Source organism: Mustela erminea, chromosome 3 (genome assembly GCF_009829155.1).
Source record: "Mustela erminea isolate mMusErm1 chromosome 3, mMusErm1.Pri, whole genome shotgun sequence".
NCBI lineage: Eukaryota > Metazoa > Chordata > Mammalia > Carnivora > Mustelidae > Mustela > Mustela erminea.
Genome location: NC_045616.1, coordinates 50525737 through 50552502, shown reverse-complemented (window position 1 = coordinate 50552502; position 26766 = coordinate 50525737). Strand labels below are relative to the sequence as shown.

At 35.3% G+C, this 26766-nt stretch overlaps 1 protein-coding gene across 3 annotated transcripts in view; it reads left to right on the top strand.

The window, feature by feature from the left end:
• The window catches only part of ADGRV1 (adhesion G protein-coupled receptor V1), a 541343-nt gene that overhangs the window by 115745 nt on the left and 398832 nt on the right, over positions 1–26766 (top strand). For all 3 annotated transcript variants that reach the window (XM_032335763.1, XM_032335762.1, XM_032335765.1), the window contains 12 exons: positions 786–967; positions 1780–2591; positions 4844–5053; positions 11435–11565; positions 12589–12688; positions 13332–13511; positions 14260–14423; positions 18415–18508; positions 20432–20510; positions 20613–20751; positions 24174–24315; positions 26053–26315. In XM_032335763.1, coding sequence (XP_032191654.1) covers positions 786–967; positions 1780–2591; positions 4844–5053; positions 11435–11565; positions 12589–12688; positions 13332–13511; positions 14260–14423; positions 18415–18508; positions 20432–20510; positions 20613–20751; positions 24174–24315; positions 26053–26315 — 2496 coding nt within the window. The remainder of the gene's footprint in view (positions 1–785; positions 968–1779; positions 2592–4843; positions 5054–11434; positions 11566–12588; positions 12689–13331; positions 13512–14259; positions 14424–18414; positions 18509–20431; positions 20511–20612; positions 20752–24173; positions 24316–26052; positions 26316–26766) is intronic.

Below are 26766 nucleotides of genomic sequence, written 5' to 3'. Positions count from 1 at the left end.
TACCGTTCTAGACATATCTGCCTGATACTTATTTTTCATGGTGAAGAAGCTAGGTGGCAAATAAAAATAGAGTCTCAGTGAAAAAGTTGATTCATTACTAACATATATTAACTGAAGATAATTTTACATTATGAAATTCAAGTATTATGAAATCCTAGGTGTCATTAAATTACTTTTAATAGCATTTATTCTTTAATAATATCAGATTTCATAGAAGGGAAGTCCATAATATTTCATTTGAATGCTAATTGTGTTTTTCAGTTCTAAAATATTAGGTATTAGTTAATACATATAAAACATTTCTCTTTCCTTCTCTCAAAGTTTTGGTAGCATTATGATAGGACATCTTTAAATTTTGTCAAAGGATTTCCATTTAAGATAATGTGGGAAATAAGGCATAATAGATTAGCTACTTAAGAAACATACATGCAATATTTTACCTAAATAAAAAGCTGTATAGAACAGACATACAATGTTTTATTGAAATGGTAACTATAATAAGGATCTTAAAGTTGATTTGCAAGATTATATACCTGAATATTAAGGAATTTAAATGGCCTGTTATGTATAATTGTGCTTTATTATTAAAAGTCAGTAATGTATTATTCTGTTACATGTTGGATTTGTAAATGTATTGGGGGAGTTTCTTTGAGTCCATTCATATTACATTATATTTTATCCTTGTCCTTGTATGGATAATATGTCTGATTATCCCCCACCTGCATCATTGTTATTTTAATTTCAGAACTGGGATTCTGTTAAGGAAATTTTCACTGTATTTTTAGGTTATCCAAGTGCAACTAACTGATGCCTCTGGTGGAGGTACTATTGGGTTAGATCGAGTGGCAAATATTATTATTCCTGCCAATGATAATCCTTACGGTACAGTAGCCTTTGTTCAGTCGGTTTATCGTGTTCAAGAACCTCTGGAGCGAAGTTCCTGTGCTAACATAACTGTTAGGCGAAGGTATATGGAACAATGGCTTACATCTATGGGGGAATGGAGGTTGTGGGTGGTGGGAGATGACTTCTTGTGCAATTAAATAATTCCGGTTTGGTGGTTGTTACATAATGTTAATTATTTTATAGGTTTGGTAATTTGTTAATTGAATTATGACTATGTGTATGAAGATCCCAGTATATTTATCATACTTATTATTAGTGAAATAGATAATAGACTATAGATCACTGGGCTTTCTAGCCACAGAAAGTTATTGCTTTAATCTAGGATTTGTTTGAATTAGAACTTAAATACAACTAGCTTCCAAATTAAAGAATTTTTAAATGCTGTATGAAGTGGGTGGTTTTCAGGTTGTTTTTTCTCCATGTGTGTGTGAGGCAGTATAAAGTTCACTGAACTCCTTCAGAAATAGAAAATAAGGGGTCTTGGGAATTTGTGGCAAGTAGTTACATTTTCTTAATATGCATTCCTGCTATTACCATTATTACCTTGTTTAAGTGAAATCTGGTAATGAGAATTCATTTTCTAATTCTGTTTGATAATTCTGAAATGGATATGATTTGTATATCTTGCAGGATATCTTTACAGCTTGGTTAAAAATAACTATTGCTTAATTGAAAACTAGCATGATTCCCTTATATGAGAAAATAAAATGTTGAAAGACAAATATAATTAAGAAACATGGATGTGTTTGTACTATTACTTTCTATATTTAAAAAAAAAAAGTGAGAAACGAAGTCAGTATTTTCCTTTTCTATGTAATCCACAGATTGCTTTGAGTGCTTAACCTGTCTTTTAATTGTCGCTCCACTTTTTAGCGGAGGGCACTTTGGTCGGCTGTTGTTGTTCTACAGTACTTCTGATATTGATGTAGTAGCTCTTGCAGTCGAGGAAGGTCAAGATTTACTGTCCTACTATGAATCGCCAATTCAAGGGGTACCTGACCCGCTGTGGAGAACTTGGGTGAATGTCTCTGCCATGAAGGAACCCCGGTATACCTGTGCCACATTGTGTCTCAAAGAACACGCATGCTCAGCGTTCTCTTTCTTCAGTGCTTCTGAGGGCCCTCAGTGTTTCTGGATGACATCTTGGATCAATCCAGTGGTTAACAATTCGGACTCCTGGACCTACAGGAAAAACATGACCAGGGTAGCGTCTCTGTTTAGCGGTCAGGCTGTGGCTGGGAGTGACTATGAGCCTGTGACAAAGCAGTGGGCCCTAATGCTGGAGGGTGATGAATATGCAAATCTCACGGTTTCTATTCTTCCCGATGATTTCCCAGAGATGGATGAGAGTTTTCTAATTTCTCTCCTTGAAGTACACCTCATGAACATCACAGCCAGTTTTAAAAACCAACCAACCATAGGACAGCCAAATACTTCTACAGTTGTCATAGCATTAAATGGTGATGCCTTTGGAGTATTTGTGATCTACAGTATTAGTCCCAATACCTCAGAAGATGGCTTATATGTTGAAGTTCAGGAGCAGCCCCAGACCACAGTGGAGCTGATGATTCACAGGACGGGGGGCAGCTTAGGTCAGGTGACAGTTGAATGGCGTGTTGTTGGTGGAACTGCTACTGAAGGTTTAGATTTTATAGGTGCTGGAGATATTCTGACTTTTGCTGAAGGTAAGTGATGGTTCTAAATGGATTTTAGTTTCCCCTGGCAAAGTCATCATAGTTAATTTTTATGATAATGTTCATAAGAATTCTTACTGTTTAGATTCTTGCTAATATATACAAGGGCAGTGTAGTTTAAAAAAGAAGCTAGTTAGCTTGTTAATGGTTGACCCATGATATATGTAGAATGATGAGCATCTTTGTAAGTTTATTAGAAAGATAATGTTTTCAGGGAACGTATGGACTTTATTCCTTTATAGTGCTGGCAGTGCCTATAAGGAAACAGAGGCAACTCTAAGGCAAATTCTAATTTTGAAAGGGAAGTTACCCAAGTTCATACTATTTATACTTTAAAATTATTTTCGTTGATGATTTATCCTGATTTGTCTAGTACATGTAAAATTTTCCTAGTTCATACTCATTTTCCTAGCTTCCGATACTTCTTACCCATGAGAATCTTCAGTGAAAATAATTTGTAAGTATAAATAGTATGAACTTTGATGATTTCATTCATATTAAATTAAGCCTAGGGCTAGATTGATTGATAATAATGTTCTTAGGCTTGAAGGGGTAACTACTGTAAATTTTCCTGAATAATATAACTTGGCCCACAGATTAGAATTAGGGTCAGATTCACTGATTCTTTTTCAGGACTGGTTGAATCATCTAATATTTGGAAGTTTGGAAAGTTCATTTGTTTAAAATAATTATCTTCGAGTGGGGGAAAGTTATCTTTATTAAGATCATTGTTTAAATCCCCATTTGGGCAATTAAGGATTCCATATAGTTTTTAGCATAGTGTTTTTCTGATTAAAAAAACATATGCATATAAGAATCTCATGATATCCCCAAAGAAAGAAGGAAATAAGTGTTATTCACAATTCCATGTTTTAGAGCAATTCATTGCATCTTTTCTTGTTCAACTTTTTTGCATATACTGTTTTTAGACATAGTAATTGAAGGTCATGATCATGATTCATATGTAGTATACTTTTTGAAATATCTAATAAGCATTATGTTTTAGAGTAAATTTTTAAATTAGCATATCACATTTCTATAATGGCTATTTCCTAAATATTATTTTGTTAATGATGGAATATGATATGCTTGGTGGAGCTGGGGTACAGATTGGTATTTGGTAACATTTCTCCTTATTTCAAAGGAAATTTCAAAAAAAATTTAATTAGGATGACTGAAGGTAAAAATTTAAATTTAAAGTTAGATTTTCCAGTAGTTTTAATAATTATAAAAAGTTTCCATATAAATATCATTATACAAATTAGTATTACCTTGAATTGTAACTTAGCACACAAAATGGCCTATATTTAATAGCTAACTAAGATTCTTAGATAATCTATAGTCTCTTGAGGCAGTCTTGATACTGTGAATTGATGAAATCCAGCAAGTTCATGAGAGAACATTCATTCCTAATGCCTTTCTCCTTTTTCTTGCTTTTTCTCATCTCACCCTTTCATCCTCTTTCCAGAAAGTGGCAAAGAATTAGGTAGAGGACAATAGGCTGAACTGCAGAAGCCCTGTTGGGTTTAGGGTGTTCACTTCTGCTCCATGTTCTAGTGGGGTCCTAGACCAAATTGAAAAGTAGATTGCTTGAGTAGATTGAATTCCTTTTCTGCCTCCTTCCTTCATTGGCCCATATCCTAGAAATTGGTACTTGATCTGTTCTAGTTATCTGAAGACTCATCTCATTCAGGCTGGTTCTTACACTCGGAATTTGCCATCCCTTTCCTGTTTGCCATTTTGACCACCATTCCCTAAGTGTTCCTGGTCTTTTAGGGAAGTATTGACTTGATCACCTGAAGAAAATTATTCACAGGAATGCCAGAATGAGAATGAGACTCCATTCACCGAGAAAGAAAGAGAGAGAGAGAGAGATGTTTTTCAACAGAACATACCTTAGATGCCCTTTCCCTAGCCGTGTCACTGTTCTAGGCTAAAGACCAGGGACAAAACTATGGTTCTTTGGTTCTTTGAAGTAATTCTACCCTTTAAAATTTTCCATAATTCAAAATGTTCTTCTCTACAATCTGCCCATATTAATAAAATTTTACAGTGTTTTATATGTAAAAGGATATATAGATTAACATATGTGGTTTGCTTTTAGTTACACTAATATTGCTTATGATATTCATTTACATATTTTTACTTAACTTTTTTAAAGTGGAAGTAATTTGGGGTCTTTGTGGAGTCTCTATGTTGACGATTTTGTTACTTTGGTTTTTAGTTCATTAATTTTTTTATAGGTGAAACCAAAAAGACAGCCATCTTAGCCATTTTGGATGATTCCGAGCCAGAGGATGATGAAAGCATCATAGTTAGTTTGGTGTACACTGAAGGAGGAAGTAGAATTTTGCCCAGCTCCGACACTGTTAGAGTGAACATTCTGGCCAATGACAACGTGGCGGGAATTGTTAACTTTCAGACAGCTTCCAGATCTGTCATAGGTCACGAAGGTGGGTTCTTTTTCTTGTTCAGCATATTCATTCTTTCTTCCTTAGAGGTCATTTTTTGCTTATTCTTTTAAAGTTTCCAATTTTTTTTTTTAATCCTTTCATTATTTTGTAGAGCTGTGTTATGTTAGTATGCCTGAAACTTAGCTGGGAAAGGGGTCTGTAGTGAACTGTTTAACTACTTAGGAACCTTGTAGATTCTAGCTTGCTTCCCCCCACTGATGTGGTTTTAGGAAGTTAGTCACACTTGGGATGCTCAGCTTTCTTATTTGATAAATGACAAGAAATATTGCTTCATAGGTTTCTTAGTGAGGATTATATGAGATAATGCGTATAAAGTGTTTGTCACAGTTCCTAGCAAGCATATATGTACTTAGTGGTAGTTCTTGATATTAAACAGTGAAACACTGGCTCCTTGTTCAAAACAAGTAGTAGTTTGTAATTGGAGAATATTTTACCCTGGATTTTATAGTGTGTTGTTATATTTTTATGAATGAAGTGCCAAACTAAAAAAAAATTAGAAAATGTCCATTTTTTTCTTAAAAAATAAAAATTTTCTTGAATCTTAATATTTACATATGTAGGATTTTGCTAATGCAGGCTAATTTTTTGCTTCCAACATTTTAGTAGTATTTTTTGGTCTTTGAATAGACCTGTTCGATATAAAACTTGTATTTAGTAGCCTGTGTTTCACTATAGTCTGTGTTTAGAAATAAGAATAAATAAGTGTACCTCAGAAAGAGAAGAAACAACAAGGGTCCAGATCATGTATTTGGACTTCTATTTTACAGATGAGAAAACTGAGACACAGAGAGATTAGGTGTCTTGACAAGGTCATCCAGCTTGTTAGTTGCTGTGCTTGAAACTAAATATGTTTTAGTGTGCATTACCTTCTACTTCACTGTACTCCCCACTTGTGAGTTTATTTAGCTTACCAATGCAAATGTCTGACCTATTTTCCAACACTCTTTCCTTTTTATCAGTGGTTCAGAATCTCATGTTGTCACAGCAATAGTGAGTAAAAATGACTAACAGGTTGCTCTAAGTCCAATCTAAAGATAGATCAGCAACTTTCAAAAAATTACTTGTAATATAAGTAAAAAAGTCACTGTAGAAGTTAATGTTAATAATAATGACTGTTTTCCAGACAGAAAACACATCCGTTATTACACTTAATTTGAACAACAGCCCTATAAAGTGGGTGTAATGGTATACATCTCATATTCTCATAAGGAGAGTGAGTTTCTGAGAAATTAAGTTTTTCACAGTGGATCTTAATTAAGCCTAGTGCTGTCTGAATCCAAAACCTATATAATATATAAGGAAATTTATGAAAAGAAATTAATGTTTTGCTTGAACTTAAGCTGCTGCAGAACTCAGCATTTCAAGAACTATTTAATTGGCAAATATTTCAAGTGATTTTAGTTGGAAGAATAATGACTTTGAGTAACAACGTTTGTGTGAGAGAACCCAACTTATGAGACAACCTGACTATATCTCATGTTAGAGGTAGAAATTTGATTTTTAGAGATAATAGTTGAGCTCAGGAAAATTAATAGGATCTTTGTGGATAGAGGAAGAAAAGCAAGCTGTCAAAGATAGACCCCACATCTAGCCTTGTGGAACACAAGACTAAGGTGCTGGGAAATAAAAAAGACCTTTTTGGAGAGAGAAGGCTCTCTGCCAGAGAAGGGAGGAAACCAAGTTAAGAGTGTGTTTTCATCAATAAACAGAAAGAAAGTAATCACTGTGTCTCAGGCTAACACCGGCAGCCCATGAGATTAGATTCCCAAATGGGCGGGAGGAGACAAGGGTAACCATAGAGGATTTTAAAGGAGAACTTGGGATAGGAAGCAAGTTTCTAAGAACGCAGAAATATTTGGGCAGTTCTCCTCAAAGTAGGGTCTTCAAGTCAGTGCCCATCTACAGTGTTTGCTACTGATTTGTGGCAAGATAAGTTTAGAGGTTCAAATACGCCTTTCTAGAAACTTCTATAACATTTTCATTTTGCTGATATTCAAAAGCATTGTCTATGGGCTCTTATGATTTATCTGTCTTTATGGTTTTTGTTTTTTGTTTTTGGTTTTTTTGTTTTGTTTTGTTTTGTTTTGTTTTGCAAAGGGGAAAAACGATTAGTAATTAAAGTAAATGGCCTAAATGTGTTATTGGTAAAAATTGTGCATTATCATATTACTCTTTGAGCATGGGTTTGGTACCAGAAATAAAACACTGAACTGCTTTCGTTGCTTTCACGTGTGTTCCCTAGACTTTTTCATATTTTCTAAATAAAAATTGGGGTGAATTTTTACCTTTTCTTATTTTCCTATACCTTTATTCCCAAGTTTTTTTTCCTAGAGTCTAAATTAATTTTCTTTTATCAAAAACATTATGTTGACCCTCAGTGATTCAGAATTTTGTGTGTGTTTTTTATGTTACCACAAGCTTGCACAGAGAAATGTGTACCAAGCGTATCTGTTTACCAAAGTGGTTTAATGAAAACTTCATGGGGATTCAATGAAAACTGCTAAAGAAACAGGGTAAAAAAAGTCATGCCATGTGATCGTAAGCAATGTTTAACACTGCTTTTGGCCTAGTGTCGGAGTTTCATTTATGAGGTTAGATTTAAAATGTGGACCATGCTGAACTTCTGGCTCTAGAATACATGTTCAGTTCATGGGGAGGAATTGTCTTAGTGTTTAACAATGTGATGAATTCTGTAGAATTCTATTTCTCTTTTTTGTGCTAAAGCAATTGAACAGATGCCCAGTGGTAAATATTACTTTTTTTTCCAATGGAATGGGAAAATTAAAAAAATACGGGACAATAGATTTTTACTGTGATTGAAAACTATGTATAAATGTGTCCTTTATAAATCCGTGTTAGATGTTTCACTTAGTCATCCAACTCAACAGCATCATAATCATCGTGTCATATTCAATGGATTTAAAATTCTGCCTTTTTACAGAGACAGTTTGAATCTTTTTTAGGCAAAGACTTGAACAAGAAATGCATTTCTTTTTAAAAATAAAGAGGTGCTATATTAGAAACACTCAACTTTTTTCTTAATTGTTTATATTGATAGTTCATGTTGCACACTATTCATATCCCTGTAATTAGTTTAAATGATTTTCTGTCTATTGCAGAGGGCAGTTAATTCAGATGGCCCATGTGTAGCATGTATACATGTATCTATCATGTATACATGTATCTATTAAAATATATTTCCTGGGTTTAAATTTTCCATTATTATTACAGTGTAGTTGTTATTTGTCTTTTTAATTTTTTTTTATTTTTTTATTAACATAAAATGTATTATTAGCCCAGGGGTACAGGTCTGTGAATCACCAGGCTTACACACTTCATAGCACTCACCATAGCACAAACCTTCCCCAGTGTCCATAACCCAATTACCCTCTCCCTACCCCCCCACCTCAGTTTGTTTTGTGAGATTGAGTCTCTTATGGTTTGTCTCCCTCCTGATCCCATCTTGTTTCATTTATTCCTTTCCTACTCCCCAAACCTATATGTCTCTCAACTTCCTCATATCGGGGAGATCACATGATAATTGTCTTTCTCTGATTGACTTATTTCGCTAAGCATAATACCCTGATATTTGTCTTTTAGAAAAACTCTTGGTTTGTTTTGGGATCAAATAGACAAAATACTTAGTGTTATTAAGTTACATTTTATGTTTCTATTTCTTAATCTGCATTAAGCTAGGCCTAGACGCTATATAATAGATCATCTGTTTTAGAGGTAAAAGCCCAACTTTTAATGGACTCTGAATTTTATATCAATATGGTCTTCCAGGTATGTTGTCAGACTCTTCTCTGGCTAAGGGTCCTATTTAGGCTTTCATCCTGGGCAAATGCTAGAAGACAGTGTAGTATCTAGTAAAATATTTATATGAAAATTATAACCTACACTTTCTAGGACATTCCTTTTATCCTTTCCTTTATATTTAAAAGACTAAGCACTTGTTTCTCAGTTTTCCTTTTTCTACAACTGTTCTTTGACTCCTCATCCAGGTAGAGGGTAACTTTCTGGTAATTTTTCCAGGAGATATTTTATTTATTTATTTATTTTAAAAGATTTTATTTATTTATTTGACAGAGAGATCACAAGTAGGGAGAGAGGCAGGCAGATGGGGAGGGAGAAGCAGGCTCCAACACGGGGCTCGATCCCAGGACCCTGAGATCATGACCTGAGCCAAAAGTAGAGGTCTAACCTACTGAGCCACTCGGGCGCACCCCCCCCCCCCCCCAGGAGACATTTTAAATGGACCTGGTTCTTGGGAGCCTTAATAAGGAGAGTCACTACCTCCATTTTGATTATTTTTTAGGAATATTTTCACACTCTTAATATTATTTTTACATTTTCACATTGCAATAGGCTTGGCTTACAAGATTGTATTTAAGGAATACTTTCTTTACCTTTTATTTCTCGGTGTGTAGTGTGTGTGTGTGTGTGTCCTGCCTCAAATTGTGTTTCTTGCAATACTCTCTTATAGGTTACTTGCATGGTAATTTGTTAAATTTTTAAAGGTGATATTGACTGAGTGGTATTAGATTTTGAGGATTTTACATGTAGTAAGTTTGTAGGAAGATTTTACTTTTTTTCTCTCTTTAATATTTCATTTTTATTTTTATCTTTTAATCTTATATTATTCCCAAATCTTTGTGTACAATATTGCAACCATTTATTATTATTATTATAGGTTCCCCTTCAACATGGATCGTGACTGATGTATGTTTTGTTTTCTTGCCACTTGCGTGCATAATGCATTTTTAGATCTTGATCAAACTTCTGTAATTTTCTTCTTGAAATATTACTAGGCTTTGTGACTTAAAACATTTTGAAAAACCATGACTCCTTAAATCTTTTTTTTAAAGCTTTAAAAAAATTTTTTTTCAAAAGATTTTGTTTATTTATTTGACAGAAAGAAAGATAGTGAGAAGAGGGAATAGGAAAAAGCAGGCTTCCTGCTGAGCAGGGAGCCCAGTGTGGGACTGGATCCCAGGACTCTGGGATCATGACCTGAGCTAATGAGCAATAATGACTGAGCCACACAGGCGACCCTCCTTAAACCTTCTTATGTGTGTCACCAGACCACACTATAGGTGAAAGTGCTTAATTACTCTAAGGCTCTCTTTGTGTCTCTCAGTAATAAACTCTTTGTTTAATACAAAGCTACTCTATGAGAAATTCTGCAAGGTGTACAGTAGAGGAACTCTAAGATTTCATAGTCCTGACTGTGTTTGTTCATATGAATTAAACAAGTAACATGAATTTTGGCAATTATGGCTGATTATACAGGCTTTCAATGTCTGATTCCTCACTAGTGGTCCCTGTATGGTTTAAAAAAAAAACAAAAACAAAACCAAGACATAGTCTACTACTGTAATGGTGATTACTTTTTTTGGTAATGAAACACTTAAAAATGTATACACTGGTGTCTGAGGAAATGTTATTTAAAAGTCTTTCTGATGCTTTGGGTTATGGTTTCCATTCCCAAAATAATTCATTCCACTAAAATTATGTGTGCTTAAATTTAGTATGAAAATTTTAGTGTGTTGGCACTACTTGGCATCATATAAGACTTTTGAATTGAGCGTATTTTCAGCAAGCTATGTGGCCATCAGCAATATTCCTAGGAACTTACTTTCCACTTTCAGCGGTTTAAAAGAAATGATTGTCATGATTTTCTTCAATTTTACAAAGTATTCTTTGAGGATAAAAACCAGGAATGGAAAGTATAAAGTATCTAAAATACCTCATTATCCAGGAAGCAAAACTGTAACTTTGGTGAAGTTACAGAGGCTCATCTACAAATTTGACACCTTTCCTTTGTATTTCTTTCTATAAAACAAAATCATTGATGGTATATGTAAGTTATAATTTAAAGAAATGTGATTTTCAGGTATTTGCAAGCATTTTTATGCATGCATTGTGTAAAATCACATTGCATATCAGTGTAAGGAATTTGTGTCTTTTTGAGAAGTGAAAGAAGAATTTACTTGTGTTATTACTAGTTTTGACCATAAGGACTTTATTATTTTCTTTAATTTACAGAACATTTATGTTCTGATGCATGTTTTGGAGTGTATAAGAGTTTGTGTTTCCCATTCTAGCATGTGTTTTTGGTAAATTTTACATATTGAACTTCCTGAAGTTCTACTAAATGAAAGTATTTAAAAGTTGGATCCCAGTGTTAATAAACAATAAGCATGTATAAAGTTTCTGGAAAGTCTAAAACAGAACAGCCTTGTAATATTCTTGGAAAAGGTGCTATAACAGTTGCATGTTGGGGATTTGGGTTTTGTTGAGTTCAAATGTTGTTTATTTTCCATGAAATATTTATCGATCTGTACATTTCATTTGCAGGAGAAATCTTGCAATTCCATGTGGTAAGAACACCCCCTGGTCGAGGAAATGTTTCTGTTAACTGGAAAATTGTTGGGCAAAATCTAGAACTCAATTTTGCTAACTCTACTGGACAGCTCTTTTTTCCTGAGGTAATACCACAAAGAAAAAGATTTAACACAAATACATAGAGAAGACAGTGTATTTTGGAGAAAATGGGAAAACTCTTAAAACAAGGTTTAACAGAAATTGATGGGAGAGCTTGCTTAGAAACCTAGAGGAAGAACATGACTCAGAAAAGTTAGAAGACTCGAGTAGGTTTGTTTTTTCCTATGTAAATGGCAGATTTTGAAGGAAACAGCAGATGTCAACTCTATTAGAGCCATGCTCTCTCGCTGCTCTCCTGGCCTCCCACTTTTGGTGTCCACTGTGTCATTCCAAACATGATGGGCAGTGCTTGTGCTTCTCCTCCCTTACTCCTCACTGTCTCAAAACTTTACATGCAAGAGGATAGCAAATATAGCTCTAAAAACAAATCTTTTTATGTCCTGCTCACACTATATTTTTGAGGTTCCATTTAGAAGCTCTTTCTGATAATTTGCCAGAAGGCAATTGGTGGGAAATAACTTTATAAAAGCATTTCTTGGATAGGAAATCAGCACCAATGAATCATCTTGATCTCCTTCCCACACTTACTCAGTATGAATTCTTGTTTGATAATGCATTCTATATTCCTTATCCTCCTCATTTCTACTCCTTAATATTAACCCATGCCCCATAACTTTCTGCCTTGACTAACTGCACTGGCCTCCTGGTGCCTGTCTTTTCCTACAACATGGCCTTCTTTTTTATGCTCCCATTTTCCCTGTTCACCACTGCCATAGAAATCCCCCCGATGTATTGCTTTGTCTTAAATTTTCAATAGTGCTACATCGCATATTAGATAAGAGCTACATTCACTAGCTCAGCATTCAATATCCTCCACAATTAGCCTCTATCTACTTTATGCCTAGTTTCCCATGAGTCAGTGTTTTTATGTGTTTTAATTTTTAAGCCATAGGATGTTTGTTTAAATGAAAATATATTTGGATGCACAATTTATAAATCTAATAAAAGCAGGAGGTATTTTGTGTTCCGTGGCAGTAGAGGGATGAATTCCTATCTGTTTCTTATAGGGGTCATTGAATAAAACAGTGTTTGTGCATTTGTTGGATGACAACATTCCTGAGGAGAAAGAAGTATACCAAGTCATTCTGTATGATGTCAGGACACAAGGTAATTCAAAATTCAGTTTAAGCTTTTTTCTAGTATATTATTCTTTTCAGGAAAAAATAATTCTTGCCATCTCTATATTTAACAACTAGATGCATACTAATTAAAAATCCTACTTTTTTTAAAAAAGTATAACTTTAAATATTGTCTGTCCCATAAAATTGTTAGATCTAAAAAAAATCAGCTCCAAATGGGAACACTCAGGAAAAACCTCTAAAAATTTTGCTAAATATTTTTGTATGGAATAATATACATTTCCAAAGGAAGAGTTTTTCTGTAATAAATATATATGAGCAGACCAGTTTGGATTTAGACTGTTTATATAGATGATTCAAATCTAATCACTTTGAGCAAATTATCTGAGTACTTTATTCAGTGTCTACTCAATATTTATAATTCAGAAGACCCATTATAGCAAATAATAAAGATAATATGTCAAGTGAAGAAATTTTATAATTTACTATCTAGAAAAAGAAAACTCAATTGTAGGTTCTGTTGGTCAACCTGAAGATTTCTGTTAAAGGAGTGAATTAAAAAGAACACTGTATGGGTGTTTCAACGTTTCAGAGAGTGGGGCTGTATGTTAAGTATTTCCAAGTTAATGCCAAATCACTGTTAGATTTCTTGTGATCCCTGGTGTTTTTAGGAGTCCCACCAGCAGGAATTGCTCTGCTTGATGCACAAGGATATGCAGCTGTCCTGACTGTCGAAGCCAGTGATGAACCACATGGAGTTCTAAATTTTGCTCTTTCATCAAGATTTGTTTTGCTGCAAGAGGCTAACATAACAATTCAGCTTTTCATCAACAGAGAATTCGGATCTCTAGGTTTGTGTGACTCTAGAGTGAATGCGGTTTCTAGGCAGGTTCTTTTTTAATATTCTGCTTGTATGTGGATGAAAACCATTGCTGAAATAAATCAGAGACAGGGAAAAAACCTTAATATTTGTTAATTCAGAACAGGACTATATATCTTCTTTATTTTTGAAGTTTATTTATTTCTGTTAGTAATCTCTACACCCAGTGTGGCATTCAAGAGTCCCATGCTCTTCTGACAGAGCCAGCCAGGGACGCATAGCTTCTTTTTTTTTTTTCTGAAAGATTAAAGTAATTATCTATCACCACAGAAATGCTCTGTAACCATCATAAAATCTCAGCAGTGTGTAATAATGGGCTGGCTCTGGGTCTACTACCATATGTAGGGTTTGGCCAAGGGTGGCCCTACTCCAGATGTCTCATTCTTCTCCTGGGATCATTGGAGGCCAAAGAAAGCAAGCAAGAACATGCCAGTCCTCTTGTGGTCTAGGCTCAGAACATGATCACTTTTACTTTGTACTAAGAGCCAAAAGGAGTCACAGCCACACTCCCAAATCAAGAGACAGTGCAGTATGCCTTGCCCATAGTTGGACATCACTGGGCCATTACATGATAAAGGCTATGGATATAGGAGGAAGTAAGAAATTGGGTCCAGGAATACAAGCTACTGCAGGTGTTAGGAAAGTAAAAAGGCTAACGCTATGATGATATTTTAAAAGCGTAAATAATTATAAAACCTTGTATCTTCCAATTCAATTAGGAGCTATTAACGTCACATACAGCACAGTTCCTGGAATGTTGAGTCTAAAGAACCAAACAGAAGGAAACCTAGCTGAGCCAGATGTTGACTTTGTCTCAGTAGTTGGCTTTCTGATTTTAGAAGAAGGAGAAACTACAGCAGCCATCAACATTACTATACTTGAGGTAAAACTCTTTACTTTGCTATTATTATATTTAATTGAAATAACTACAAAGAAAGTAGAAATTGATGGGATATTCTGGTGCCTTTAAATCAGCTTATTTCTTTTTGTGATCTTTTAAAACCACACAGGGGTTTCTGTTCTTGTCTGAATAGGCTGGTCTGCTGTTGTGTATTTTATTACAGAAACATTGAGTGATAAAGAGAATTTCCTTAGGGCAGCCCTCTTTAAGATAGGCATCGGCCTAAGAAATTCCAGGGGAGCATTTTGATTATTCCAAAGGATTTATTGGACCAGCAAATCCATGTAGGTCAGCATTTTAGTTGTTAGGACTGGTTAAATTAGAGATAGTGAGAAACTCACTAGAGGCTGTTGGCATAAAATGTGATTACGGTCAAACTTAAAAGTTATCACTGGTGGCTGAAATTGCATTTTAAATGATTTTTCATATTGTGAAACCTCATGCTGTTTTGGGACTCAGTGTTTCAGCTACTTGAATACATTTCCAAGAGGTGTATGAAAATAGTATGTATGAAGAGGATAGGGGATGGTATGTGTGATGGGTGGGAGGGAAGAGAATAAATACTGCTCTAGAAAACATTTCAGTTACTCTGTATTTTGGGGGTTCTATTTTCGAAAAGCTTTTATTTTCTCCGAGGCTTTTTACTTTTACAAAATTTTAAGTAGTGAAAACCATCCACCATCTGAAGTTAGTAACTCTTATTTTTTTTGATTACTGTTGCACAGTGACCTGATACAATAGTAGAACTCTAGAGATATAAGATAAAAGGTAATATTCAGCGTATGGCATAGAACCCCCGATTTGATAAAATAAAACTTTAAACCAAATATATAATCAAATATATAATCTGTTAATATAACTGAATATAAACAAATGGATTTCCTTAGATATGGTAATTTTTAAAACAGAATATATGTAGCCAACCCTTCTTTTCTTTGCAGAGTCTAGAGTTATGAACACAGGGTTTCCACTTTCCCTTTTCTCCCCCTTAGGTCTTTGTAGCCCTTTCTGTTCCTTGAGTAGCATTAGATTTAGAGACTGCGGCCTATATAAACAAAAATCAGCCAGGCCTGGTTTGAGGGGGCGGTGGTCAGGGTTAGGGGGTTGTTGTATGAGAGTGAGGAACAGTGGGGCTGGATGAGGGACCGTCACTTTTACATTCCTGATTCTGGAACTCTTTTTGGTGTATATATTATAGAAGATAGTTTAGAGACTGTTTTCCCATTTTTTCACATGGAAATACATCTCCATTAAATAAAATTAATAAAATGTATATACTGACTTTATACATACACACACACACACACACACACACACACACACATTGATGTTTATGTAAATATTGTTGGGTGATTTGGGTTTTGCTGGTCTTCAAGTTTTGAACACTTGCCTTATTTTCAGTGCTGTTAGGTGCACTAGGGATTAATAGTAATAGTGTATTAAAATTAAATATTACAAATAGCTATTAGTTTTTTTTTTTTTTTTAAGATTTTATTTATTTGAGAGGAAGAGAGACAGAATGTGAGAGAGAGCAAGAGAGTGCACAGTCAGGGGGAGGAGCAGAGGGAGCGGGAGAAGCAGACTTGCTGCCGAGAAGGGAGCCCACCACAGGGCTTGATCCCAGGACCCTGGGATCACAACTGAGCCTAAGGCAGACCCTCAACCAAATGAGCCACTCAGGTGCCCCTAGTTATCACTTTTTAAGGACTCTTTCTAGGCCAGGCACTGCATACTTATTATTTTTAATCATTATTATAATTCCCAAAGTAGATATTATTTCCCCCATTATAAAGATGGTGGAAATGAGGGCTTTAAGTTGAAGTAACTCACTTAAAATTACAGAATTTGGTGTTAGGTCTCCATGACTGTGAAGCCCCTATTTTTTTCATGGTATTCTATTCCACAGCTCAGTCTTTGGATAGTAAGATAATTTAAAATTTTGCTTCCATTCTAATATATTTAAAATATATTAGATTTACATATTTATGTAGTTGGTTTACATATTATGTTAGTTGAGGAAAAAGTGATATATTAGCAGTTCGATGTAGTTCAACCTATTAACTTATCATGCAACTGGGTATAAGTTTATACTTTTATTATTTTTTTAATGTCAGATGTGTTGAAATAAAATTAACAAATACTGCATGGTATTACTTATATATAGAATCTAAAAAATATGTAAAATGATAAGATATTTAAAATGTATACTATGGTGATTTGATACATGTATACATTGTGAAAGGGATTCCCCCCATCTATTTAACTGACACATTCATCACCTCACAAGTGTATTTTTTGTGTGTGAAAATATTTAAGGTCTAGTCTCCTAGTGAATTTCGATTATATAATACAGTGTTGTCAACTATATAGTCACTGTTTTTTTTTTAAAAGATTTTATTTATTGACAGATGGAGATCACATGTAGGCAGAGAGGCAGGCAGAGAGAGAGGGGGAAGCAGGCTCCCTGCTGGGCAGAGAGCCTGATGCAAGGCTTGATCCAAGGACCCTGAGATCATGGCCCAAACCAAAGGCAGAGGTTTAACCCAATGAGCCACCCAGGTGCCCCTATAGTCACTAAGGTTTACCTGAGACCCTCAGAGACTATTTATCTAATAGCTGTTTGTACTCTTTTACCAACCTTTCCTTTTTCCCCTTCCCCCGAGCCCCTGGCCCTAGGAACTAGTTTTCTACTCTCTGTGTCTATGAGTTTAACTTTCTTTCTTTCTTTCTTTTTTAGATTCCACTAATAGTGCAGGATACCATGCAGTATTTGTCATTCTCCATCTGACTTACTTCACTTAGCATAATGCCCTCTAGGTTGATCCATATTGTTGCAAAAGGCAGGATTTCCATCTTCCTTGTGGCTGAATAATATTCTATTGTGTTTATAGATACCACATCTTCATCCGTTCACTCACTGATGGACTCTTAAGTTGTTTCCATATCTTGGCTATTGTGAATATTTTCTACAAATATCTCTTTGATATTCTCTTTGTATCACCTTTGAATATATACTCTGGTGTGGGATTGCCAGATTATATGGTAATTCTATTTTTAATTTTTTAAGGAACCCCTATATTGTTTTGCATAGTGGCTGCACCAGTTTACATTCCCGCCAGTCGTGCACAAGAGTTCCTTTTTTTCCATATCCTCACCAATACTTATCTCATGTCTTTTGGATAATAAACATTCTAAGAGGTGTGAGGTGATGTCTTATTCTGGTGTGTGGTTTTTTTTTTTTTTTTTTAAAGATTTATTTATTTATTTATTTGACAGACAGATCACAAGTAAGCAGAAAGGGAGGCAGATAGAGAGGGGGAAGTAGGCTCCTCGCTGAGCAGAGAGCCTGATGCGGGATTCGATCCCAGGACCCTGAGATCATGACCCAAGCTGAAGGCAGAGGCTTAACCAACTGAACCACCTAGGCGCCCCTCATTCTGGTTTTGATTTGCATTTCAATGATGCTGAGCACCTTTTCATGTATGTATTGGCTACTGGTGTACATCTTCCTTGGAAAAACGTCTGTTCGGTTCTTTGTACGTTTTTAAATCAGATTATTTGTGGTGCTTTTCTTTTCTTTTTTTGACTGCAGAGTTGTATGAGTTCTTTATGTATTTTGAACATTAACCCTTTATCAGATATGTCATTTGCAAATACTTTATTCCATTCTATTGGTTGCCTTTTCATTCTGTTGATGTTTTCCTTTGCTGTGCAGAAGCTTTTTAGTTTGACGTAGTCCCACTTGTTTATTTTTGCTTTTGTTGCTTTTGCTTTTGGTGTCAGATCTCAAAGAAAAGTCATATCTAAGGCATGTTTATTTTTAAAATTTTTAATCTTTATATTCCAGGTTTGCATTTTTATACTTGCTGTATACTATTTAAGCAGACATATTTATCAGATAATTTAAAAACTGTGAGAGGTCATTACTTGGAGAGCACAACAATAGGAGATTTAATGGATATAATTTTTACAGGATGACATACCAGAGCTAGAAGAATATTTCCTTGTGAATTTAACTTATGTTGACCTTATCATGGCTCCTTTAACTTCATTTCCTCCTAGACTAGGTATGATATTTTTTGTTCTTGTTTATTCACTTTAAACAAAGTAAAGTTATTCATTTTTTAATCAAAAGTGATAACTGTAATACTTGTTAATCTCAGCTGTAGAAGAAAATCTGGTGAGCTTTTAAATTTATTTTAACTTGGAGACTATAATCTATGGCAGTTTTGTATATTGGAGATCAGAAACACATTTAAGAATTGTTTATTGTGTGATGTTTTTAACAACTATTTATAACCAAATTTGTAAACTTCAAAGTAGAATTAGTTCTTAAGAAGGAATTTTTCCTTTTAAAGTTTCATTTGCTGTTTTCATTAGATCTCCAGACTATCAGATGATTTTATTTTCCTTTATATTAAGCAGAACTTTTGTTTGTTTGTCGTTTTCTCTGCTTCTTTTTTGACCTTTTACCTCTTTCTTTTCATGCTTTAGAAAAGACTCAGTTAATTCATTACAGACTGAAAGGTAAAACTTGAACCTCAGTATGGATTTATGTAGATTAAAAAGATACATTCTTATTTTAAAACATAAACTCTTGTTTGTGGTTTAGACATTTAATACTGGGGAATTTATGTGAAATTTGTAGGTGCGGTTGCCCAGAAGGTGGTGGCGATGAATAGCACTGTGCTGGCCTGTTTCCCATCCCTTGGTTCGAAGGTGCTCTGTACAGGGCAGAAAACCAGTTGGGGTTAAGGAGGGGAAGCATGGCCAAGAGGAGTGAGCTAAGGAATAGGGGTTTCTCATTCCCTTTTGAGGCTCAGTATGACAACTTTGAAAACAATGGAAGGGAATAACTAGTTTTTGACATATTATTATTATTATTTGAAAAGCTTCAATTCTTTTGCAAAAGAAATATATGACTCCTGGGATAGGCTTTGAAATCGGGCATTTATTACAAGACATTTATGCTAAGAAAGATAACAGATACTTCATATTTCTTTATACTCGTATTAGAAGTAATTTGAATTGTTTAACTTTTGTTTAGTGCTCTCTGATGCCCTGTTTCAAATGCTTTATATGTTAGTACCACCATCCCTTTCACTTTAACATTTTATAGATAAGGGAGCAGAAGCTTTGAGAAGCTTAGTTACATGCCCAGAGTCTCACTGCTGTGAGATGCCGGAGCTGGGCTTCTGCTTTGTAGCTTCCAGTTTGGTGGGCCCAGATACTTCTTTTCTTTTCTTTTCTTTTTTTTGGGGGGGGGGGTTCTGTGTGTGGGTGTGTATGTGTGTGTTTTTGACAGTGCAGACTTCACTCAGGGAATTACACTCTCCCTAACCTTTCCCCACCTAGGCAGCTGCCATAAGTATCCTAAGATACTCTCCTAAGATAGAGCCTCTGAGTTTTAAAAGGAAAGGACAAAAATATTAAAAAAATAAACAGGAACAGGGTTGGTTAGTATTTCAAGACTGAATAATGAATGCTGGTAACATACTCTACTTGGTAGGCAGAGTACAAGATAAAAAGGGAAAAGAGAAATTTATTTCCATCTCAGTCTCTGCCCCACCCAACTTTTTCCCCATCTTTTCCTCCTGTCTCAACATGTCACTCCTGCATCTCGTTCTTGCACCTGTTTATTTCTCTGCAGCACTCCCTGCCTATCTCTTCCCATTTCTTTCTCTTTTCTTGATCTTTCTACTCCTTCCAGTGGTCTCTATTTTTCTTTTCTCTTTCTATTAAAATAATAGAAATAAAACCATAATCTCAGGTGCTTATTTTGTACTGTTCTCAGCTCATTAGATTCCTGTAAATCATTGCTCTTGTTAGTAAAAATTTCCTTAACCAAATATCATAAACATATTGTTACTTTCTTAAACATCTTTTGAGTAATGTTGACAATATCTTTATATTAGAAATTATGTGTTCTCTATGCCAAATACTTCTCTTAATCACTTTTACTTAAAAGTCTGCTTTTGTGTTTTTTTCAGATTCGGAGGGCTTGACTGCGCAGATAATTATTGATGCCAATGATGGCGCTCGAGGCATAATTGAATGGCAACATACCAGGTAAGACCAAGGTAGTGTGAGAGTTCTTTTCTGAGTTTCAGATTCTTTATCTACTGAATAAAAGCTTATAAGGAAAAGATTAATGTATTCTGTTTATTTTAGGTTCGAAGTCCATGAAACCGAAGGAAGTTTAACATTGGTAGCCCAGAGGAGCAAAGGGACTCTTGGCCACGTTTCCTTGTTTATATATGCCCAGAATTTGGAGGCGCAGCTGGGGCTGGATTACGTCTTTACCCCAATGGTGAAATCCTTGGGAATTATAGTGATTTGGGTCTTGTATAAATAAATTAATTGTAAAGTAATAAGCTATTATATATTCCATCATAAATTAAGACAGAAGACGTCTACATTGTAGAATAGCTTTCTTTACTATTTTAGAAAATATGGAAATTGATTTTTTAGTTCTAAAGGTTATTCTTTATTTTATTTTATTCATTCATTATTATTTTTAGTATTTCATACTATTGTATTCCTATCTTATTGCAATACTAGATAATGGAGAACAAAAGTTACTGTGACAAAGAATTTCTGTTATTATATTTATTTTTTTATTTATTTTTAAATTTGTTATAAACATAATATATTTTTGTCCCCAGGGGTACAGGTCTGTGAATTGCCAGGTTTACACACTTAACAGCACTCACCATAGCACATACCCTCCCCAATGTCCATAACCCCAAACCCCTTCTCCCAACCCCCTCCCCCCAGCAACCCTCAGTCTGTTTTGTGAGATTAAGAGTCATTTATGGTTTGTCTCCCTCCCAATCCCATCTTGTTTCATTTATTCTTCTCCTACCCCCTTAACCCCCCATGTTGCATCTCTACTTCCTCATATCAGGGAGATCATATGATAGTTGTCTTTCTCTGATTGACTTATTTCGCTAAGCATGATGCCCTCTAGTTCATCCACGTCGTCGCAAATAACAAGGTTTCATTTCTTTTGATGGCTGCATAGTATTCCATTGTATATATATACCACATCTTCTTTATCCATTCATCTGTTGATGGACATCTAGGTTCTTTCCATAGTTTGGCTATTGTAGACATTGCTGCTATAAACATTCGGGTGCACATGCCCCTTTGGATCACTACGTTTGTATCTTTAGGGTAAATACCCAGTAGTGCAATTGCTGGGTCATAGGGCAGTTCTATTTTCAACATTTTGAGGAACCTCCATGCTGTTTTCCAGAGTGGTTGCACCAGCTTGCATTCCCACCAACAGTGTAGGAGGGTTCCCCTTTCTCCACATCCTCGCCAGCATCTGTCATTTCCTGACTTGTTGATTTTAGCCATTCTGACTGGTGTGAGGTGATATTTCATTGTGGTTTTGATTTGTATTTCCCTGATGCCGAGTGATGTGGAGCACTTTTTCATGTGTCTGTTGGCCATCTGGATGTCTTCTTTGCAGAAATGTCTGTTCATGTCTTCTGCCCATTTCTTGATTGGATTATTTGTTCTTTGGGTGTTGAGTTTGCTAAATTCTTTATAGATTTTGGACACTAGCCCTTTATCTGATATGTTGTTTGCAACATTCTGCCAGTTGTCTTTTGGTTTTGTTAACTGTTTCCTTTGCTGTGCAAAAGCTTTTGATCTTGATGAAATCCCAGTAGTTCATTTTTGCCCTTGCTTCCCTTGCCTTTGGCGATGTTCCTAGGAAGATGTTGCTGCAGCTGAGGTTGAAGAGGTTGCTGCCTGTGTTCTCCTCAAGGATTTTGATGGATTCCTTTCTCACATTGAGGTCCTTCATCCATTTTGAGTCTCTTTTGTGTGTGGTATAAGGAAATGTTTCAATTTCATTTTTCTGCATGTGGCTGTCCAATTTTCCCAACACCATTTGTTGAAGAGGCTGTCTTTTTTCCATTGGACATTCTTTCCCACTTTGTCGAAGATTAGTTGACCATAGATTTGAGAGTCTATTCCAGGGCTCTCTATTCTGTTCCATTGATCTATGTGTCTGTTTTTGTGCCAGTACCATGCTGTCTTGATGATGACAGCTTTGTAATAGAGCTTGAAGTCCGGAATTGTGATGCCACCAACTTTGGCTTTCTTTTTCAACATTCCTTTGGCTATTTGAGGTCTTTTCTGTTTCCATATAAATTTTAGGATTATTTGTTCCATTTCTTTGAAAAAAAATGGATGGTACTTTGATAGGAATTGCATTAAATGTGTAGATTGCTTTAGGTAGCATAGACATTTTCACAATGTTTATTCTTCCAATCCAGGAGCATGGAACATTTTTCCATTTCTTTGTGTCTTCCTCAATTTCTTTCATGAGTACTTTATAGTTTTCTGAGTATAGATTCTTAGCTTCTTTGGTTAGGTTTATTCCTAGGTATCTTATAGCTTTGGGTGCAATTGTAAATGGGATTGACTACTTAATTTCTCTTTCTTCTGTCTTGTTGGTGGTATAGAGAAATGCAACTGATTTCTGTGCATTGATTTTATATACTGACACTTTACTTAATTCCTGTACAATTTTAGCAGTTTTAGAGTGGAGTCTTTTGGGTTTTCCACATATAGTATCATATTATCTGCGAAGAGTGATAGTTTGACTTCTTCTTTGCTGATTTGGATGCCTTTAATTTCCTTTTGTTGTCTGATTGCTGAGCCTAGGACTTCTAGTACTATGTTGAATAGCAGTGGTGATAATGGACATCCCTGCCGTGTTCCTGACCTTAGCGGAAAAGCTTTCAGTTTTTCTCCATTGAGAATGATATTTGTGGTGGGTTTTTCATAGATGGCTTTGATAATATTGAGGTATGTGCCCTCTATCCCTGCACTTTGAAGAGTTTTGATCAGGAAGGGATGCTGTACTTTGTCAAATGCTTTTTCAGCATCTATTGAGAGTATCATGTTCTTGTTCTTTCTTTTATTAATGTGTTGTATCACATTGCTTGATTTGTGGATGTTGAACCAACCTTGCCCTGGAATAAATCCCACTTGGTCGTGGTGAATAATCCTTTTCATGTACTGTTGAATCCTATTGGCTAGTATTTTGGTGAGAATTTTCGCATCTGTGTTCATCAAGGATATTGGTCTGTAGTTCTCTTTTTTGATGGGATCCTTGTCTGGTTTTGGGATCAAGGTGATGCTGGCCTCATAAAATGAGTTTGGAAGTTTTCCTTCCATTTCTGTTTTTTGAAACAGTTTCAGAAGAATAGGAATTAGTTCTTCTTTAAATGTTTGGTAGAATTCCCCCGGGAAGCCATCTGGCTCTGGGCTTTTGTTTGTTTGGAGATTTTTGATGATTGTTCCAGTCTCCTTACTGGTAATGGGTCTGTTCAGGTTTTCTATTTCTTCTGTCATTATATTTATATAAGAGTGTTTCAGAGAGTTGCTTGTACTTCTTGAAAATTTTACATCTTTTATTTCTTTGCTTTAATTTACTGAAACACCGTTAATGTTTTAAAGTGCTTTTCGTCTCTTGTTGGCTTTTATTCATTAGTCAAATGTTTACTTTATTCTCTTCTCCATGAATCTTACTTTTTAAACTTAATGTTGTCAATTTAAGTAAAAAGAGATAAAAAAAGGGAAAAGCCTTTTACTTTTATTAAAATAGCTTATTTCACATTGCCAACCAGATTGTATTTCTTCCCAAATATTCTATAAAAACTCATCAGTGTCTGTAAATATAACACCGTCTACTTTTACTTTCTTGACCAGATTCTTCATTTTGTTGATGGAGAAAGGTATAAAAATATTGACATTATGATTCTTGATGATGACATTCCAGAAGGGGATGAAACATTTCAGCTGATTTTAACAAATCCTTCACCTGGACTAGAGCTGGGAGAAAAAATAATAGGTATTTGATAATTTCTTATACAGTTCACTCTTATCATGCTGTTTTCTTGATATGGAGGTGGATGTAAAGGGGTTAGAGTCTTGATGGTTTTCTGTGCTTAGAATTAAAAATGTTTTAAGCTAGACATTTTGGAATTCCTATGTCAGTATAACAGTGCTTCCAGTCTGTTGTGGTGTGTGTGTGTTTGTGTGTGTGTGTATAAAACAAAAAGTGTTGGTAGAAAGAATATTAAATCAGTTTTGCAGCTATTACAGGTTTTATTTATTTATTTTTAAAATATTTTATTTATTTATTTGACATACAGAGATCATAAGTAGGCAGAAAGGCAGGCAGAGAGGGAGGGGGAAGCAGACTCCCCGCTGAGCATAGAGCCTGATGCAGGGCTTGATCCCAGGACCCTGAGATCATGACCTGAGCCGAAGGCACAGGCTTAACCCACTGAGCCACCCAAGCGCCCCTACAGGTTCTATTTAATTTGTAAATGTCTTTCATTTGGAATTTTATTTCTGCTCTGTTTCCTATTGAACAGTAGAGGGAATGATAAGGTTTTAATGTTACCTCATTGTTCTAGTATTTCTACATAGCAGTTGAAGTATATTGGTACCTAAGACATTATGGGAGCCATAATTCTTTGGTTGGAACAGTTTGACATGGTTAAGAAAACTCATCTTGGGACGCCTGGGTGGCTCAGTGGTTTGGGCTGCTTCCTTTGGCTCGGGTCATGATCTCAGGGTCCTGGGATCGAGCCCCGCATCGGGCTCTCTGCTCTGCAGGAAGCCTGCTTCCCTCTCTCTCTCTCTCTCTCTCTCTCTCTGCCTGCCTCTCTGCCTACTTGTGATCTCTGTCTGTCAAATAAATAAATGAAATCTTTAAAAAAAAAAAAGAAAAAAAAAAAAAGAAAACTCATCTTAATTTACTGCTTGTTAGATATCATACTGACTGCTTGGAGAGGAGTCCTCAAACTCAGGCATTCCCAAAGAAGTCCTAATATAATTATGTCAGGACTATGTAGCTTACATGCCCACCACCATGAGTAAGAGGAAGTCATTTCTTGTTGGTCTCTGTTAAGTTTACTTTATGCTTGTAATTTTCTATTTATAAATATAAAAATAATCCTCAGAACAATAAGTGCTTTGACAGTGGGTTATTTCTTAAACTATGTACCATTAATCAGTCTTCAGACTATTTCCAAACTTTCATGAAGTTTCAATAAATATTCTTATATGTAAATCTTTGTATATGTTAGTAATCAAGATCATCTGTTGAGTACAGAGCTTGTATTTTGAACTCTTACAATAGTTCAATCATTTTTTCTCTTGGTTTTCTAAGAAGACCATCATTTGGTTTAGAAGATGGTGTTAATTCCGACTCTTTCTTCCTATTGCTTTCTTACCTGTTACCTGGCTCATAGTTCCAGGACAATGCTGAATAGTAGCAGGAATGGCAGGCACTGTTGTCTTGTTTCTGCATTAGTGGTGACCCTTTGGATGTTTCAACATTGAGTTACATATTTGTTACTGGCTTCTAAGGTTGAGGAGGAAGCTGCCTATTATTCCAAGATGACTGGCTATTTTTACATCATGAGTAAATGTGATATTTTATTAAATGCTTTTTAAAATTTCCTTTGTTTTTAAGGTGATCTAGAGAAGAGTTGGCCTAGTTTATAGTGAAACATCTACCTCTAACTTATAACCCACTCTGTTTCCATTTATTGCTATAATATTTTTATTTCAACAGCCTTAATTACTATCCTTGCTAATGATGATGGCCCTGGAGTCCTATCATTTAACAACAGTGAGCACTTTTTCCTAAGAGAACCAACAGCTCTCTATGTACAGGAGAGTGTTGCAGTATTATACATTGTTCGGGAACCTGCACAAGGACTGTTTGGAACCGTGACCATTCAGTTCATTGTGACAGAAATAAATTCCTCAATGGAGACTAAAGATCTGACCCCTTCCAAAGGCTACATTGTTTTAGAAGAAGGTGTTCGCTTCAAGGTATAGTATAAGGCTTTAAGGAGAGTCAATAATGTTTATGAAAATTTTTTTCTTAGAGTAGCACCCCAGGTGCTAGAAGGAAAGAAAATGTACTCCCAGCTTAGATGACAGGTAATGATGATTAGATTACTGTGTGAAAATGTTAACAGTGCTGTCTAATCTGCATAGAATGCTGCTAGAGAAATCCACTCTTGTTAATAGGGTAGTGGAATCTGCAAATAATAAGGAAAAGTCCATAGTGCTGTCATAAATATTACCTATTTAGTAGCATACTTCATATTATTCATAAAACATAAACTAAAGGAAACTCCAAGCCATTTACTGTTGTCACCAAACCCTAACCCGTCATTCTTTTGACCACATTTTCAGTTAACAAAATGTAATTTCTTACTTTAGCCTCCTTATGTGAGAGGCAAGTATCCTATGTGAATAGGATAACTTATTGGAGAAG